Source organism: Eurypyga helias, unplaced genomic scaffold (assembly GCF_000690775.1).
Source record: "Eurypyga helias isolate BGI_N326 unplaced genomic scaffold, ASM69077v1 scaffold14329, whole genome shotgun sequence".
Lineage (NCBI taxonomy): Eukaryota > Metazoa > Chordata > Aves > Eurypygiformes > Eurypygidae > Eurypyga > Eurypyga helias.
In genome coordinates this window covers 47,734-66,893 of record NW_010272850.1, presented here as the reverse complement: position 1 = coordinate 66,893, position 19,160 = coordinate 47,734, and the positions used below count along the sequence as shown (strand labels likewise).

The 19,160-nt window shown below is 44.4% G+C and overlaps 1 protein-coding gene across 1 annotated transcript in view; it reads left to right on the top strand.

The window, feature by feature from the left end:
- FN1 (fibronectin 1) overlaps positions 1 to 19,160 on the top strand; it is a gene marked incomplete at its 5' end in the record, with an annotated part of 54,113 nt that overhangs the window by 13,717 nt on the left and 21,236 nt on the right. The window contains 13 exons of the mRNA XM_010159276.1: positions 1,495 to 1,638; positions 3,996 to 4,117; positions 5,329 to 5,506; positions 5,607 to 5,783; positions 7,320 to 7,448; positions 7,567 to 7,656; positions 8,204 to 8,398; positions 9,793 to 10,065; positions 13,195 to 13,461; positions 15,023 to 15,117; positions 16,030 to 16,198; positions 16,472 to 16,558; positions 17,297 to 17,488. Coding sequence (XP_010157578.1) covers positions 1,495 to 1,638; positions 3,996 to 4,117; positions 5,329 to 5,506; positions 5,607 to 5,783; positions 7,320 to 7,448; positions 7,567 to 7,656; positions 8,204 to 8,398; positions 9,793 to 10,065; positions 13,195 to 13,461; positions 15,023 to 15,117; positions 16,030 to 16,198; positions 16,472 to 16,558; positions 17,297 to 17,488 — 2,118 coding nt within the window. The remainder of the gene's footprint in view (positions 1 to 1,494; positions 1,639 to 3,995; positions 4,118 to 5,328; positions 5,507 to 5,606; positions 5,784 to 7,319; positions 7,449 to 7,566; positions 7,657 to 8,203; positions 8,399 to 9,792; positions 10,066 to 13,194; positions 13,462 to 15,022; positions 15,118 to 16,029; positions 16,199 to 16,471; positions 16,559 to 17,296; positions 17,489 to 19,160) is intronic.

Genomic DNA, 19,160 nt, shown 5'->3' with positions numbered 1-19,160 from the left:
TAGATTGGACGTAAGGAAGAAGTTCTTCACCGAAAGGGTTATCATGCACTGGAACAGGCTGCCCAGGGAGGTGGTGGAGTCACCGTCCCTGGATGTGTTTAAGAGACGGGTGGATGAGGTGCTGAAAGATATGGTTTAGTGGCGGACAGATACGGTTGGACTGGATGATCTCTAAGGTCTTTTCCAACCCAGTGATTCTATGATTCTATGATTCTAATTCTGGTACCTGAGCTGTCAGCCTTGCAGACAGGGCTCAGACTGAACACTGACAATATGCAGGTAGGTACTGATGGCAGGATCAGTTTTCTTTCCTTTCTCTATCCTAAAATCTTAAGGTCTCCACATCGAACTGAGAAAGGAGCACCAGAATATTTAACTTAGCTTCGACTAAATTGATTTTTTTGGCTGCCCCTTGTTCTGGCAAAGAGAGAAAGCTCAGGATGAGAATATGTGTTGAATAGCCCTCTGGAGGTTAGCTAAAACCATCACAGTTCTCTGCAGGAACGAGGAGATTTCAACTCTTTAGCCTCCCCCTCCCTTCCCTAGTGAACCTTGATTGGAAGATAAGACCTGGCTGTTTGGTTTGCAATTACTAAATCCAAGAGAACTTCAAACTCTTGCCAAGAAAATCTATTAGAAAGTACTGGTGGTTAAGTTCTGCTTTATTTACAGTAATATCTGTACAGGTTTACTGGAGGAACTTGGATTGTAAAGCTCCTGGAAAATTACTACTTGGAAGGAAGGGGAGGGGGGAATGATTTCATTTATCTGTAAAGGTGCAATCGGTTTAATTTCAGTGGCTCTCTCTAAACAAGGCTCCTGTTTATCCAAGCAAGCATAGTGACAGTTCTCACTAAAAATTTATATTGAGCCAGAAACACTGGCATGGGTCAGACTAGAAAGTGTACTGGAGCGCTGGTACTGTGTCGTATTTACACTAGCTAAGCTGATTGCAGGGTTTGATCAGTCCTACTTTGGTTCACACAATGGTAAATTTGGAAAGACTGCTGAAAATTAATGGGTCACTTTGGATTTATAAAGTCTAACTGAATTCTTCTGAAGCCAGTAGGAATTTTGCCATTGATTTCCTTGAGAGCAGCATGGTTTAGCTTTGGATGAGAGATGAACTTAGTTGACTGGAGCAGATTTGGGCTCCACAATAGATAGTTCAAAGTAAGTCTTTTCTGGAAGGAACACCCCATTGACTTTGGTGGGAAGCTTGCCAGGTGGACAGCCTGTACTTAACAGTATCTTAAGAAATGTATCACAGCTGAATTAGCCCCCTAGTATCTAATTTAACACCTGCAGTGATGTATCAAGAACCTTGATGTGAGATTCAGTATCTGTTGCCACATTCTCTTTATGTAACTGTATTTGTAAATAAACACTGGTGTTACATTTCTTTGTGTAAAAGTCTCTTGTGACTTTTACATGTATTCAGTGTAGATTTTTTTTTAGTAACGTAGTGGTTAACGGTCTCTTTTGTGCCTTTAGATCAGTGCCAGGATTCAGAAACCCGTACCTTTTACCAAATCGGAGATTCCTGGGAGAAGTACGTCCATGGTGTCAGATACCAGTGCTATTGCTATGGTCGTGGCATTGGAGAATGGCATTGCCAGCCTCTGCAGACCTATCCTGGTAAGAAACACAGCTGATAACTAACTCATCTGCTGAGTAAGACATGAAGAAAGCAATCTTTCCACCCCTCACCGGTTCAGTTTTCTGCACCTTTTGGTTTCCTTCTTAAACAGAACCATTTCTTCCCCCTGCCTGGGCAGACACCAAGAGGTGTCGTGGTTATGAAGAGGGGGCCAGGCTGTTAACAGCTCTTCCTGAGGCCAGGCTTAGTTTGGAAAATGTCAGTTCACACAACAACTTGGGTTTATATTGCCTGTTTGTGTTTAGCGGTATCACACCTGCAACTATCAGTTTCTATTATTAAAACTCTTACATGTGTAGTCTTTCCTTTTCCACTCACTGCAGAAGCAAAATCCACTATGGAATGAAGCATTTTTCCTGAGCAGTGCCCTGAAGAAATTAAATATTTGAACTTCCGTCTGCTCACATTCAGTTCCAGGAAATCTTTATAGGGACAGGCAATGCCTGTTTGTTGGCTTGTTCTGTTTCAGTTCCCTGAACAGCACATGATAAGGGGAACAAATCTATTTTGCTCTTTAAGGCTGCAACTACCGCTGACATAATCTGAGTAAGGTGAAATATTAAGGCTGTTTTGTGGCTTCCCTATTGGGAGGAGAAGACTATTCCCCAACCCATCTCTGAGCATAACTGTGTAGAGATTGGATGTAGCAGCTTCAATATTGAGTTGATTCTCTGCTTTGATATTAAGATAGGTTAAGAAGCATCTGTCCACTCAGTACCTGCAGTGTATTTATCCTCTAAGCGACCTGCAAGGAAAGAAAGGGAATGTGAAGCTCATTCAGAAAGAGTTTTAATATAGGTGACCCTGCTGTAGAAAGGGACTAGCCCCTTTGAAGTCTGTTGCAACTTGAATGCTCCCCATAAAAAGGTGAATACCTCTTTGTGACGTGCTTCATGTCCATCATATAGAAGGTCTTTGCAACAGCACCCTATGGAACCTGACCTGTACCCAGCACTGTTGTCAGTGAACCCACTGCATATCTGTCCATGGCCACACAGCTAGTGAGCCAGAGACAAGGGAATCGGACACCTGGCAGACAGAACTAGGGACTACCTTTCTTGGTGGCAGTGAACTAAGGAGGGCAAGAGTAGGAAGCAAGCCTTCTTTGGACTTTTCCACCTGAGTTACTGGGGCTTGCTGAGCTTCATTGACTCCTGTCAGGCTGCTTAAACAAACATTTCCCTGAGCTATGTGAAATATGCGTGCCTCCAGACTTGGAGACCAGGGCTTTAGGCTTCTTTAGACACAAGAGTGACTGAAAGCTTGTAAATAAACAAAATCTAATGTTTCTGAATGTAGGTTTGGGGTGAGCTTTGAAATTTTCTGCCTGTGGGCACAGGTTCATTTGCCTGCAAGTCCTGTTCAATATGGAGCAGGTATATATGTTACATAGTTGTCCAAATAAATTATAATTAGATTATAATTATAATTAAATTAAATTATGATGTTGGGAGTGGAGGGATTTCCTGCAGATTTCAGACTGCTCTCTGTTGGGATTTTCTGAGAACTAGCACAGTGCTGCTGAGTGTTGAGTGAAGCTTCCCCCACAGGGCTGGGAGGGGCTGAAAGGAGAACCATGGGATCATAATACCTTCCCTTCTCTATTAGAAGGTTTTGTGGAGGAAAATACACCTGAGCCTGATCTAGCTAAATGCAATCGGTAGTCCTAAGCTTTAGAGCACTGCTGAACTTGTACGTTCATGATTTTATGGGTCTGACTTGTCTCAGGACTTTCATCAGCCTTTCTGGTGTGGTTTGCGTGTGGAAGACATGCCTCGCTGCCTGTGGGTTGCTCCACAGAGTCGTGAAAATTCAGTGTTGCAAATCAACTGATGAAGAAATGTAGCAAAATAGTAAAAGATGTCTCTTTGCAGAGTGTATTCAATGTCAGATCAGGAATTTGCCCTCACTGTGCCACAAAATCAGATCTGGATTGGGCAGACATTTCTCATCTGTTTCCCTACTCTCAGTGCAGACAATATTAATTGATGAAAGCAGCTTGTTGCTGAGAAGCTCCCTCTCTTTGAACAATGTAACTTTGCTTTGCAGGCTTTTACTGTACTAGACTGCTTCAGTTTTCAGTTTCATTGATAACTCACAGGAAACTAACCCAAGCAACATGTGTTCACTCCCCCCCAGGACACATTCTAACTCATCAGTTTCCTAAGGAGCAATGAAACATTACAGATAGAAAGACAATATGACTTATTTCCTACGCATAGAAATAGCATTTGAGCCACACAATTTTCTTGCTTTTTGATGACTCCACAACAAAGGCAAAAGAAAAGCATCCCTGGTATGTAAAAAATGACAATACTTTTTTTTTTTTTTTCAGGGTCAACTGGGCCTGTTCAGGTGATCATCACAGAGAGTACAAATCAGCCAAACTCCCACCCCATCCAGTGGAATGCTCCTGAACGATCTCACATCACCAAGTACATTCTGCGCTGGAGACCGGTGAGAGCCACCTTCATCGTTATTTTTCATCAAAAATACTTTTCTTGGCTTTTCGGTGCCTGAAAGAAGCAGCTGACACAATTTCAGCAAACTTCAGTTGCTAATTCAGTGTCCTTGTCCTGCTGGGGTCAACAGTTACTCTGAGGATCAAAGACAACCAGTGCTGTATAAACACTTGATGTTTTTCTGCCCAAACTTTATGGTCACTGTGTTCATGAAGTATCTTATTAACCAGAGCACCAGCAGTAAGCAGACAAGTTTATATCCTCCTTCACTTTAAGTAATGTAAATCCTTGTGGAAGCTTCCTCATTCTAAGTAACACTGTTTCAGTAACGTGTGCATGTCCAGAGGCAACTGGGATAGATTTTATCCTATTAATGAGAAGGTAGAAATGAGTAGGATATGAAGATAACAAACAGCTAGCACAGGATTAAATAAACAGTAATCCCCCTTCTTCTGTAGAGTCTAAACCCAAGCTGGTTAACCACTGCTTGTTGGCTCCTTCATATCTGAGGCATGATTCGTCTTAACCAACGTAGATGAGTTGTGTTACAGTTCCCCCGAGTACAGCTTCACAGAAGACCACTTAATGATTAAGAACATTAGAACCTCGATGCTGCCTGTTATTAAGAGAACAATAAAGGCCCTGATCCAAGACCATTAAAAGCACTCAAGTCTTTTTACCGACTTCAGTGTATCTTGGATCAAGGCCTGAATGAAATGGACTTTAAAGCACTGGAGTACAAACCTCAGAGGATGGAGCATTATTTTAGAGCTTCCCATAGAGTTCAAACGCAGGGTAGAAGGGAAGCACTCTTCTGTACATTGTTTTCAGATGATGGCTTAGAGTGGAACAGCCTTCAAATATGTATTTTCCAGCCATGCCTTCATGCATTTTTGATAAAGGAATGGGTTTAGTGTATATATTACAAATAATGCTCCTTTAAAGGAAAAAGTTCAAAGGTAGATTAAGTTTTACTGGGATAAATTGAAGAACAGTCACCCAGAATGTCATAATGTCATTAGCCTTGCTTCCTGGCATGCCTTTCTCATCTCCTTTGACTTGACTCTGTCTGTGCATCAGCCATTCGAGTCACACCTCTATTTTAAATATCACAGTGCTTGGTAGCCATATAGCAGGCTAGGTCACTAGATACCTCTGCTTGCGGGCAGGGGTCTCTCACTATTTGGGGTGTCCTTGTTCTTGCAGAAAAACTCGGGAAGGCAGTGGAAGGAAGCCACCATCCCCGGCTACCAGAACTCTTACACCATCTCAGGCCTGAAGCCTGGTGTGATCTACGAAGGACAGCTCATCAGTGTTCAGCGGTATGGCCACAAAGAAGTCACCCGCTTTGATTTTACCACAACCAGCACCACAGCAGTGACAAGTAAGCTGAACAGTCATCTCCTTCACCTGTGTCTTTTTCGTGCATCCCAGTTAACACAAAAGTAGCGATGGTTAATTAAACCTCTCCTTCTCTTTTGTAGGCAACACTGTTTCAGGAGAGACAACTCTTCTTCCTCCCGTGGTTGCTACCTCAGAGTCAGTCACTGAAATCACAGCCAACAGTTTTGTTGTCTCCTGGGTTTCTGCTTCTGACACGGTTTCTGGATTCCGCGTTGAGTATGAGCTGAGCGAGGAGGGTGATGAGCCACAGTATCTTGGTGAGACAATATTTAAGTCTACTGGACAAAAGCATTGCTAACAGTACATCGCTGTTTTCTGTGACAATCACTGCAGCTAGTGTAAATGGTGATATCTTTCAGTATGATTTGATTAGGATATGAGAGTGGCAGGGCTAGCTCAGATTAAAAGCTCACTAAGTTCATTGTCCTTTCTTCATAAACGGTCAGAAGTTCTTGTCCAAGGAAGAGTATGAGAACAAGGCAAGGACAGAGCAATAGCCCCTCAGAATACTGTCCCAGGATCCTGCAGAGGAAAAATCCCTGAGCCAGGGGTGGTGGATTTGTAATACCTGTGGATAGATACTTATTCTTTTCAGCTGCATGAATTTGTCCATCATGTGCATTTTGAAATCATGTAAATTTACTAGCTTCCACAGCATCCTGAAGTGAGCAGCGGTGCAGATGAGAAGAGAACCAAATCTTTTTTTGAACCTGCTGCCTGGCTAATTTCCTGTGTTATACCTTTGTTTATGCCCGTTTCAGTCCGCTCTGACTGTTTTGTTTGGATCAGACCTTATTCATCTTCGATGATGTGACAAATTAGCCAAGCCAGGCAGCTGGTTAAAGGCACTGGTCTCAGACCTAGGAATTGAATCCACTTTTCCAGCATCTACTGTAGAGCCTGTGTCACCACACATAATTTCAGCTGAGCTTCTTTTTCCTAATTTCCTGTCTTAACAATGGTAATGGCAATAGTCTCAGAAGGATTTGAGGGTATAATAGCGATTTGGACATGACTACGACAGAAAAATAACATGAGAAGAAGACCAGTAATCCTCTGACCTAATAATTCTCCCTGTTGCTCCCCTGAACTCACAGGCTTGGATTCATGAGCCCAAGAGGCTTACAGTGGGACTGCCATCACTGTCACCACCTTTCTTGTCTGGATACTGGCTGCCCAGACAGCTGAGCTGTGTCGTGAAGCAGCTCTTGAGCTCATCTGTCTACAGACAGAGGTTTACAGGCAAATTGAAAGGCAATTCCCAATTTCCCTTAAGGTGCTTGGCTTCAGTCTGGCCAGCGAGGAGCTGCTTCATGGGGAATTTTCCTGCATCTGGCACGTAGGTGGACATCTCGGGGAAGGGACCGGGAAGAAAAGTTCACCAGCACTCATAATGTCGTTCTTCTCCACTGATGAGTCAGTCTTTCCACATAACCTATCCATGTGAACTTTTTCCCATATAGCACTGTATTGCAAATCCAACAGGGTACGGAAGGAGTCCTCGGGTAGCTGCGCTGGCTGAGTGCCCGCAGTGTGCAGGGGGCTGCTGCTCTAGTTGCTGTGCCGTATCACACATCAAGCCTTGCTGTCCCAGGTGTTGTCTCCACGCTCAGCAAGCAGACCTGTCCTGACTTTTCTGATGTGGACTGAAGACACACTGCAAAACAATTTCTTTTTTATTGCAGGAAGAATGATTCAGCCCAGATTAAAACAGAGGTCTTGATTATTTCATTTGGAGAGAAAGCAAGAAGGTAGAATTGCTAAGGAAACTTTTTCTCTCCTGCTTTCTTTAGATCTTCCAAGCACAGCCACTTCTGTCAATATCCCTGACTTGCTTCCTGGTCGCAAGTACATTGTTAATGTCTATCAGATCTCTGAAGAAGGAGAGCAGAATCTGATCCTGTCCACTTCACAGACTACAGGTATGCGTGGGTGGGTGTTGCTGCACTCCAGGAGCTGTCTTTGCTGTTTGTTCAATAAACCTGTGTTACCTCTTATCCTCACACTTGCTGTCTTCCTCTGTTTATTCCCCTTAAACAGCTCCTGATGCACCTCCTGATCACACCGTGGAAAGTGTAGATGACACTTCAATTGTCATTAGCTGGAGCAGACCACAGGCTCCAATCACAGGTTTGTCTGCTTGGAGTGCTCCTATTTTGCACTGTTGGTAGAATCTGAAATCGGCATAAAAAAGGAAATGAAGGAAAGGAAACTGGGACAGAGGGCTGGTGCATGATTCTGCCCAGTCTGAAAGACCAGCTGGAAAGCATGTGGGCAGTTTAGCATTTGCTTGGTTTTACTGTCTAAACCAAGCAATTCAGGGCGCTGGATGCATAACAATTCCTTCTGGATTTGTGTTAAACAAGCCTCATGACTTTCTCTTTGTATCAGTCATCCAGATCATTCCATAACAAGCATGGGAACTGTATAGACCCTAAATCCACATGTCAGAGCCCAGAAATACTCTGATCCAGGACGAGTTATGCTTTGTAAGGCATCACGAGTGTGTGCTCTGTAGATGGGATGTGAGCATAGGCAAGCCACAGGTCCCACTGAAGTTCAGGACTATTTTTGTGAAACCTCAGTGGGGAGATCAGTTTAGTTCTCATTTCCAGCATTCCTTCTGCTGCCTTGCTGACTGTGGCGAAGGACTGTATATATGTCTCTCTTACTTTAGGCTACAGAATTATCTACACGCCCTCCGTGGAAGGCAGCAGCACAGAGCTCAACCTGCCTGACACCGCTACCTCTGTCACACTCAGTGACTTGATGCCGGGTGTTCAGTATAACATCAGCATCTACGCAGTGGAAGAAAATCAGGAGAGTACTCCCGTCTTCATCCAACAGGAAACCACAGGCGTCCCACGCACAGGTACAGTCAGCATGTTCCCGATAACAGTCACAGAGTTTTCTGTTGGTATGTAGAGCCAAATGACAATGCAGGTTTACATTCCTCTAGCTGAGCGAATCCTTAAATGGACTCAGTTCTGGGTTTTGTCATCGTCGTTGTGTTTTTTAATTGCAAATGTCACTGGTATTGAATTTCTACAGTAAAGTCATACTCGCTCATGAATATACACAGTCAAGCCACCGCTCTGCATTAGTAGGGTTGTAATTCCTTGGGATCAGACTGCAGGCAGGTCAGAAGGTTGGTCTTGCATTGTGTCTACGGAAAAGAGATCAGAGTTTCCTAGGTTGTCTTAAGGGGATTCTGCTAAGAGATCTTCTTAAGAGCCTGGTAAATCATTTTGCCTCAGTACTTGGCCTGCAGATGTTTAAGGTTATGTACTCAGACACCGCAACACAAATCCAAATCGTTCACCTGACTTCTCCCTCTCCTTTCCAGTCCTAACCATTATTTTCCACTGCAGTCAGTGGGGATGGAAGATTGCTCAGCATTGACTGATGTGCCAAAGTAACACCATATGATCTAAATTTCAGACACCCACAATTTAAAAGAACTACTGGTTTCATGGTTCTTTAAGTAGCCAGTTTGTCTGAATAGCCAAACCAAAAGAAAGGACAGGGAAAGAATTGGGATCTGATGTGGTAGCGGTGGAATTTGATGGTCCTGCAAGTTGCAAGCACGTGTTTGCAAATGGGAATTTACCAAGAATGAACTCGGCTCAATGATTTTACGGTTTGGCATCTGTATCTTCAAAAATGTGCATTGGTTAACCTTAGGGCAGCACCAGTCCTAATCTGAAGAAATTTAATATGAACGTAGGAATTCAAGGGTGCATGACTGCGGACCAACACAGAGGGAAAAACTGGGTTTTGTCTTTGACTACAGTAAGGCCAGATCAGCCCCTGTACTTGTTTAATTATAAAAGATGAATTTTAAGTTAATCATAGACATTGAGAACATGCCATGGGTTTTGAAAACCCTCTCTTTTAATTTTAAAAGGACGTTCCTGTTTCCAAACCCTGGAGTATTTCCCCCTCCCCCAGGTTTTTGGTTTTGCATATACTTAAAAGTTCTGTAACATAATTACATCTGGACTTTAAACTCTTTTTCTGTGACTGCAAGATACTTCCTATGACCGAAGACTTAAAATACTTAAAGCTATGTAGTTATATTTTGCAATGTAGTCTGCTTGAATATTGTCTGGGAATGTGTGTATCAGGTAAGGCTACCATGACATTTTTAATGTGGCAAATATTCTTGAGCTGTTCAAACAGAATTCACTTTTTTCTTTCCTGTAAACCTATAGCTTCTCCTGCTGATTGCTGGGGACTAACAGTGTTCTGTTGCTCTGCTTTCAGATGAAGTTCCTTCACCCAAGGATCTGCAGTTTGTGGAGGTTTCTGATATCAAGATCACCATCATGTGGACCCCACCGCAGAGCCAAGTATCTGGCTATCGAGTGGAAGTGATCCCTGTCAATCGCCCTGGCCAACACGGCCAGAGACTTCCAATCACCAGGAGCTCTTTTGCTGAAGTTGTTGACCTGCTCCCAGGAACAACCTATCTCTTTAAGATCTTTGCCGTGAGCCAAGGCAGGGAGAGCAAACCTTTGACTGGAGAGCAAACCACCAGTAAGTGTCTTTCCTTCATGCCTTTTTCAACCTTTTGAAGTGCACATTTCTTTGTCGCTTAGAGAAATGTATAAACAGAGCACTTAAAGTGCAACAGTTACAACCCAGGAGGTATCCCATAACGAGGATGACAGGGCTGGGAATTCATTCACTCAAACAATGATCTCTTCAGCAGATTTATCCTCCTCCAGGGCTTTCCAATGGGAGTTTAACTCTCATGGCACTTTAAAACAATTTCGTATGGCTGGAATTCAACTTTTTTATTACTGACCGAGAATTGATGGGCCCTGCAGTTCTCCTACAGCTCAGATCGCAGCCTGCGATACTTCTTTTGAGGATACCTTAGGGCAGATCTCAGCATGACTTAGAATCCTTGCTGAGATTGCTCTGAAAACCCCTCTCTCCTTTCTGACAGCTACATACCTACTTGGCTCCACTGTCGGCCGCAGGAGTTCTGCGTGCACATGTAAGGACAGGCCTTGTCATTAAAAGGACTGCGCTTCAGCTTTGCCAGGTCAGGCCTGGCTTTCCACAGGCTGCCACCCCAGAAGCTTCACTGTCATCCCAGCAAAACCTGGGAAACTGGTTTGCTGTGACCTCAACGGGCTGTTGAGAAAAGCTACAGGGAGCATATATTTTTCAGGAAGGGTCATGCAGGATATCTCAGAACCTGATTGCTAATGATCTAGTAGCAGTGTAACGCATCGCCAGTGTAAGACAAGATGTGAACTACGCAGTCTGCCGGGCACTGCTTTTTGCTCTGCAGAAGTGCAGAGAAGAGAGGGGCAGTGGCTGGGCAACTTGGAGGCTTTCAGATGGAAGAGGAGGAATTTAGCATGGGTTTGAGTGGTTATCTCCATTTTTGATCCAGACAGAACTGGATGTGGTTTATTTGAACAGTTTACTGGGCAATAGAAGGGTGACTTGGTGTTTGTGGTCTTCTTTGACTGGGTCAGGTTATTCAGAGGACCAAAATCCAGCTGTGCACATCTGCTGCTGTTCTGATACTTTCAGTAAATGACAGCAACTTTTGAGAATCCAGCCCAACTCTTACAAAGAGGAGAAGGAAGGAAAGGAAGTGGGATAATCTGTGAATATAGCCTTGCTGTTTGAGAAGTACTGTTTACTTACACCCCGAAAGCTAGGAGGCATGAATAGTGCCTCTCCCTCTTGCCATCTCCCTTGACGATGCAGGGAGAATGAGATCCTTCTGTTTGTCCTTTGACTTGGGTATCTGATCTGAGTGCAACAGCTGGTGTCAACACCCTCCCTCCTCTTTCAAATGTGGTTTTCAAAAGCAGAGATGTGACTTAGGAGTCTGAACTCTCTCGGAAGCATTGAGACCAAGAAGAGTTCAGTTCCTCCTTAGATCTGTAAGATTTTGTGGCTGTTTTCAGGAGCCGTGGCTAGGTGTAGAGCCCCTCTGAAAGTCCGCACGCAGAAGTGTACATAGGAGCATAGACATGTGATTCAGACAGCACAGGGCTAGTTACAAATATCTGGAATCGTTTTCCATCGGCTGTGATCATCCGCTTAACTGCTTTGCCTAAACCACATTTCAGAAAGTATTCACATAAATTGCATCCTGTAATCGAAAGTCCTGGGAAACAGAAATCATTCTGAGTTCCCAAGGAAAACCCTGCAGCAAAAGTCTCTTCCCACGGTGTAAATGCGATTCTCTCCTTGGCCTTCCGTTAAAAAGCAGTCTACAAATAAACTCCGAGTATGTGTGTGGCTTTTTAATCTTCCCCTTTTTCCTTTAGTATGGGGAGAGGAAGTGATAAAAGCCTCATAGGGCTGGCAAATTACATTGTGCAGAAAGGAACTGTCTGTAGGCTACAAATTGGAGGAAGATACAATCCTTGTCAGACGAGACTTAGCACAGATCTAAGTATCAAGAAGAGATAAAGCTGATTCTCAGCCTGTGGGTTGGAGGTGTGCCTAAGGAGGGTCACGCTCATCCTTTGTCTTTTAGGACTCTCTCCCCCATCTTTTCAAGTGGTGGAAGAAGGAAGTCCTGGCTTCCTTTTCCATCCCTCCTCAAGAAGGGAGAAAACAAAAAGGACACAAACTGCTTCCCACTGAATCACTGGGAGAGCGATGAAAACATTAGTTTTTATTACAAAAATGTTATTTACTCAGGGGGAGAAAATAGCATTTGCCATCAAAAAAAGATGGTGATACCTCTCCTCACTGCTCTGAATTTCACCATGTGGTTGGGACCTAGAAAAGGAGAGAAGACCTGCCACATACCTGCTATAAACTCTTCGCTGCAGCGGGTGCTACCCTGCCTGCTGTGGGGGTGAATTGCTTCAGTGGCTCCCCCACTCTGAGCCTCATCTTGGCCAAAGGTAGTGACATCTCCACCTTTCTCTGGGCTCTGTGCTGCCGAAGGAGCTGTCTTGCTTCAGCCTCTTGTTGATGTAGTTGTCTGGGTTATCAGTTGCAGCAGCTTCCCAGGGGCAGTGATTAAGAGGGGAGGAAGCCTGATAAGAGCTGTTGCACGAGTCCCACGGGAGAGATGAGCATGCTTAGAATTGTTGTATAGTGCGTTCCACAGTGCGATTATTTTTAAGTAGATCTAGGAACTCGTTTTCTGCAGAAAGTCGCTGTCTGTTATTTATTTTTACATTAAAATGACCAAAGGGGGGTGTTTTGTTTTGGGAAGGGATTTTAGAGGACTGGGCAACGATTTAAAAAGAATAAATCTTTTTAATGAAAAAGGGCTAAAGTTAGGTTTCCATGCTTTTGCTGACAAGTCTGATCTGAGCTGATTTTTTAAAAAATGCTCAGCATTCATGAGAAACTATTGAAATTCCTCAGCGTGGTTGGGTTCATCTGTCTCGCCTCAGCCGTTAGCCTGAATTCCCCATGGGATGGGCATGTATGGCAGCGACCCAAATCAGCACAGCCTATTACAGGATGGCATTGAGGCATGGATATTGTTATTTCACTTCTATTTCCAGCTCTCCCATGGTTCCCACCTTCTCTCTTCCCTACTGCTGCCCTAAGTGAGAACCACCTTATTGCATACCCATGTTTTTTGCATGGTAACGGACATACTTTGGAAGTAGGGATGAAGTTGATTCAGATGGAAAATTGAATCATGTCATGCTTTTTCTTCCCCAGAGCTCGATGCCCCCACCAACCTGAGATTCCTCAATACCACGGAGCATTCTGTGTTAGTGTTGTGGACGCGGCCCCGTGCTGTGATCACAGGATACCGGCTGACTGCAGGTCCCACAAGAGGAGGTCAGCCAAGGAACTACAATGTGGGACCTTCTGCCACCAAGTACCTCCTCAGGAACTTGCAGCCTGGCACCGAGTACACCGTGTACCTTGTGGCAGTCAAAGATGACTTGCAAAGCACCAGAGAGACGGGAGTCTTCACAACTTGTAAGTATAATAGGCACATATTCCCATTATTCCTTCCCTAACACCCTGGCCTTTCTTCAAAACTTGTGCTGAAAAGTGGCTGTTGTGAACTGGTTTACAGAAGAAGCCTTTTGAAGTAGCATTCCAGCAGAACTGCTGGAGAAGTATTCCTTGTTCTTCTTTCTGAATTATTTGGCAGGAAAAGGAGCTTTATTTGCATCAAAAAGCTTTTAGTAAAATATATTTCAGCTTTTTTGGTGATGGAAAACAAAAGAGAAAACTTACTATTGGCACCTCAGTTTTTGCTTAACTGAATGCAAAAGTAATTTTACTTGATCGTTGGTTTTGGCATGACAAATCAAGGAAAGCAAACAGCTCCCTTAAAATGGGCAACGAATAATTAGTCTGTCATTTGTATAAAGCTGAAGGCAGTCATTTCTCAAGCCCCACCATACCATCTAAGGCAGCTCAACTGCCTTAGACACAAACATTGCATTCTATCCTTCTTTTCTTTTATTTAATTTACGTTTTTTTTAAATTTCAGTCATGTATGCTTGTGCTGCTGGCCTGGAAGAAATATGAATCAAATTTTGGGAGGAAAGGGAGTTCCGTAAGAACCCACACATACTTCTAGAAAGGACAAATAGATTCACTGTTTAAATAATGATGAAGTAGTCATATAAACTAACAAAATGCAAAGCCATCCAAGCCCAGAACCACATCCTCTGTTGAAAAGAGAATGCGGTTTGTTTTAGAACAATGTGAAATTAAAATAAGGGTTCAAACTTTTAATCAGGGTAACACTGTTGACCTTGGCAAGGTGCTTTTTGCTGACAGACAGCCTTATCTATAAATATTTCTCAATTAGCATATGACTGGATATCTTAGATGAATATTGCCTTCAAATTCTGTCTTCTCTGCATGAAACCAGTCCAGTTTAAGACCACAGCTTAATAGACCCAGTCTTTTCATTGATAACGAGGTCAGTTCAGACTCAACACAGTGGAGTTATTTGGACTGATTCTGGGGTACACAAAAGCTTTGGCTTCTGAGTGATGCTCCTGACAGATCTCAATGAGACCAGATTGCTCAGTTTGACTTTGAGCTCCCTTTAACTCTGCTGACTTCAGAAGGGATGGAGATGGTGGTGAGGGTTGAGATAGTCCCAGTTGGGACAGCTGGATGACAGGCAAGGGTGTAGGGGTTCTGCCGATCAAATGGCATATGGTGGGTGAAAGAAAAGAAGCTGGGTTTTGAGGAACTTTAGGCATCGTGCCAAAACCAATATTCCCCAAATTCTTGGGGTTGGATGTATAGAGGACTCACAAGGCACAGCTCAGTATTTTTGTTTTCTCAGGAACAAAAGCACTAGCAGTGGTTAGACCACTTGCATACTCTATCTACCAAGCCCAGCAGCAGACAGAAGTCATCTGTCAGATCCCTCCCAAATTACTGGATTTTCAAAAGTGACATAGTTCAGCGCTGATGACATACCTCTTGTTATTTGGACTGCTACAGCTCAGGTTTTCTGTTTGGTGCCATCACAGCAGCTAGACTTCAACTCTGTCCATTCACTTCACAGATCAGCCCGTTGGCTCTGTTCCTCCTTTTAACACGGAAGTGACCGAGACTTCTATTGTCATCACCTGGACACCTGCCCCGAGGATTGGTTTTAAGGTAGGAGAAACTGAACTCCTGTGTTTCTTTTGTCTCTTGCTTCATTGTGATAAGGAGGACAGATTAGTGTGGCCAGCAGGTTGAGGGAAGGGATTCTCCCCCTGTACTCTGCTCTTGTGAGACCCCACCTGGAGTGCTGCGTCCAACTGTGGAGCCCTCAACATCAGAAGGATATAGACTGGTTGGAGCGAGTCCGGAGGAGGGCCATGAGGATGCTCCAAGGGCTGGAGCCCCCCTGCTACGGGGGCCGACTGCGGGACTCAGCCTGGAGAAGAAAAGGCTCTGGGGAGACCTTATAGCATCTTCCTGTGCCTGAAGGGGCCTACAAGGAAGCTGGGGGGGACTTTTTACAAGGGCCTGTAGTGACAGAACAAGGGGTAACAGGTTTAAATTGGAAGTGGGGAGGTTTAGATTGGATATCAGGAAGAAATTCTTCCTGGAGAGGGTGGTGAGGCACTGGAGCAGGTTGCCCAGAGAAGCTGTGGATTCCCCATCCCTGGAAGTGTGCAAGGCCAGGCTGGATGAGGCTTGGAGCAACTTGGTCTAGTGGAAGGTGTCCCTGCCCATGGCAGGGGGGTTGGAACTGGATGGTCTTTAAGGTCCCTTCCAACCCAAACCATTCTGTGATTCAAGCTGGTTGCTATGGGCTGCAGTGAAGATAGTAGCACAAAGGGAAGAGGTGCAAAAGGCATGCTGCTGATAGGCAGCTCTGGGTCAGAGGTCAGCGCAAGCATGTCCTCTGGACTTCAGGTCAAGTTCACCAGTGGGACAGCTAAACACAAGTTACAGGATTAACAGCTGGCGTGCGGCATACAGCCCCGTGGCACTGGTGTCAGCTAGGGGTGGGTGCTGATAGTTACCTGGAATGGGACTATTTGAGACTGAAAAGCAAACTTTGTTGCTTCTCTGCAGCTGGGTGTGCGCCCAAGCCAAGGTGGAGAGGCTCCCCGGGAAGTCATCTCCGATTCTGGCAGCATTGTGATTTCTGGCCTGACCCCTGGAGTGGAGTACACCTACAGCCTCACAGTCCTGATGGACGGGCAGGAGAGAGAGACTCCCATCATCAGGAGAGTCACTACACGTACGACACGTTTGCTTTTCCAACACTCTGCCTTCTTCCACTTGCTTCCCCTGTGCTCCCCAGATGACTGGGTGTCTTCTGGGTGTCGGTTCTAGTCTTTTCCTCCCGCTGTGGGCTGGAAGGTGTCTGTCTTTTTGATACAGAGCTGACAGCAGCACTAGCTCATCTTATCTAATTCTAAAGAGTGAGGATGCAGTCTGGGGAGGATGGATGCTGAGGGAGCTGGCATGATTCCCAGTGCCATAAATGACCCTCTTGTCTGAATGCTTGCAGCACTGTCTCCACCAACCAACCTGCGCCTGGAGCCCAATCCTGATACTGGGATCCTGGTAGTCTCTTGGGATAGAAGCACAACTCCAGGTAACTATGTGAGCTCACACTATGCTCAAACCTCCTGTTGTAGCAGAACGCCAACGTTTGTTCTGCGGTGCCTTGCAGTTCATTAAAGAGACTTTGATAGAAAACTTGCTGTTGAGTTATTTGAGGAAAAATGTACATATTTCTAGATGTATTCGAGGATATAATTCACAGTTAAGTATAGGTTGCCACAGGACTCTTCATGATTTACATTCCATGTAAAAAGCTATTTTGGAGTATGAATGTGTTGTAATATTTCAGCTGGTTCAGGGATCTGAAGGATTTCTTCAAATATTCCCAATGGTTTAAAAAAATTCCAAAGGATGGAAAACAAAATGGACCAGAAGATTTCTGGCGCTGAAGAATGAGTTCATGTCACTGAGAGTGAACATGGAACTTCTGAAAGGGTTCGGATGAACTCTTCTCCATCAGTAGCTGATTGATTTCTGTAAAACAAGGATTGAAAGCTTTTGAAAACCCCACTCTCAATCAATAGATGTATCTATCTTTTCCAAAATCATGAGATTTTTCATTTGGTGAGGTCTCAAAGGGAACTGAAGCTGAGAGGGGCATGGCTACCTCCTGGGAAGCTCATTTTGGGGTGCTTGACAAAGAGCCTTTTGCCTGCTGGACTCAGGGTAGCAAAATCACTTGTAAAATGTAATGTTTGCTTCTGTTGTTCATGCAGAGACCTGGAGTAAATCATTACAGTGTGACATTACTGGTACCTCTGTCTTACAGGCATCAGTGGGTACCGAGTGACCACAGCTCCGACCAACGGGCAGCAGGGCTCTACCTTGGAGGAAGTAGTAGGTGCAGATCAGACCACCTGCACCTTTGAAAACCTAAACCCTGGTGTGGAGTACAATGTCAGCGTTTACTCAGTCAAGGACAACCAGGAGAGCATCCCCATCTCTGAAACCATCACGCAAGGTAATGGCAGGATGAGCAGCAGTTTTAGCAACTCAAATTGCTGAGCCCGAGCGCTCTGCATTGCAGAACTCTTATTGGTCTGATGGCAGAGGGCTTAGATTTCATATTTAGCCTCCAGGTGCGGAATAGCCATGTACCAACCTGTGACAGAGCAGTTTTTGTACGCGTGTGCTTCTCTGCATGGGGAGCCTATGTTGTCTGTCAACAGGGTGGTGGTAAAGAGATGGATCTCTTGTGTCAGTACACTGAGCTGGAGAGCAACAGAGACTTAACTCGGTCCCGCAGTGCCCCAGCATCTGGAGCACAGCTGGTGGGAATAGAAAGTAGGTGAAGAGAGATATGAGCGGGAAGCGAGCACAGGAGAAATTTTGGCAGCAATAGTGGCAGAAGACCGCTTCAGCGCAACTGAGAGGAAAGCCAAGATTGAAAGGTCTGTCAGTGTAGCACTTCTGGGACACAGAGTGATGTGTGCCACCTCGCGTTACATGCTGTGGTGACTGCAGAAACTACCTTTGTAGCCACAGTAGCAAGATTAATGTGCATCTCCCCAAATGGTTTCATTTCGTCTTGCTTTGTGAGGGCTTTGTTTGTTTGTTTTTGTTTCTGCTCAGCCCTGAAATGATGCCAGCTACTGTGTTCGCTTGCTCTTATAACACTGCTTTAAAATTTCCATGCTTCACTGAAGTGCTGTATGCTCCCTGGGGGTGCACTAATACTGGGATACTGCATAATCAAAGCAGTAAGAGCTTTAGCCCTTTCCCATCTTCTGGTGGGGGAAAGCTAAGAATGTATGTCTCTGGCTTTTAGCACTCTTTAAAGGTGATATGGTACATGCATTCCATGTGGATAAACAAAGATTTTACAGAAAACTGGCATCTTTTTTGCATCTATTCTGTAAAATCAGTTTTTTCGTTGAACTGGAACATAACCACAGTGGTTATAGAACATAACCATCATTATTGAAGCCAGTCTTTTGCAACATTACTGTCCCATAATTCCTTTTCAAGCTAACTTGTAATGATCCAACAGAATGGATAACACGTCCTGCATCTTTGACTCACCTATTGGTGTCTGATCCTGAGCGAGGAGGAGCATCCATTAACTCCCACTGATTTCAGGATCGCCCTGCTACAGTTACACAGCCAAATCTTGTGGCTTCAATCAATACCGATCTATTGACTTGAGCAACTGAGGGTTTGGCCATTGTCAATTAAAGATGCATCTAACATTCCCCACTCCCTGCCCAGTTCTGTTGGTCCTAACATTCAGGAAATGATCAGCTTTGCTAATAGGAATAATAGCTATAGGGAAAACACTCACAGCCGTGCTTGTTTGCCATACAAAAATTTAGGCAATAGCTAGAAAGTCATTAAAGAGGATCCTTATTCAGTGGCTCAGTTCTGAGATTTTGAACAATTTAGCCAACAAATCAAGCCACATCATGTGCTGGGCATAACCTCTGAATACAGGGAAGTATTAGAGAATTCTTACCATCCAAAGGTCATTTTTAACCATTTGCCATCTTCCTAAGAACGTGTTTTATTACTCACTGTTCCATATCATCTGTTTTTAGCACATACGTTGCAGCAGGTAGTGGTAAGTAGAACATGAGAAATTCTGGGCCAGATCCTCAGACCATTACAGGGATTTAAGACCTTTTTTCCATGTCCAG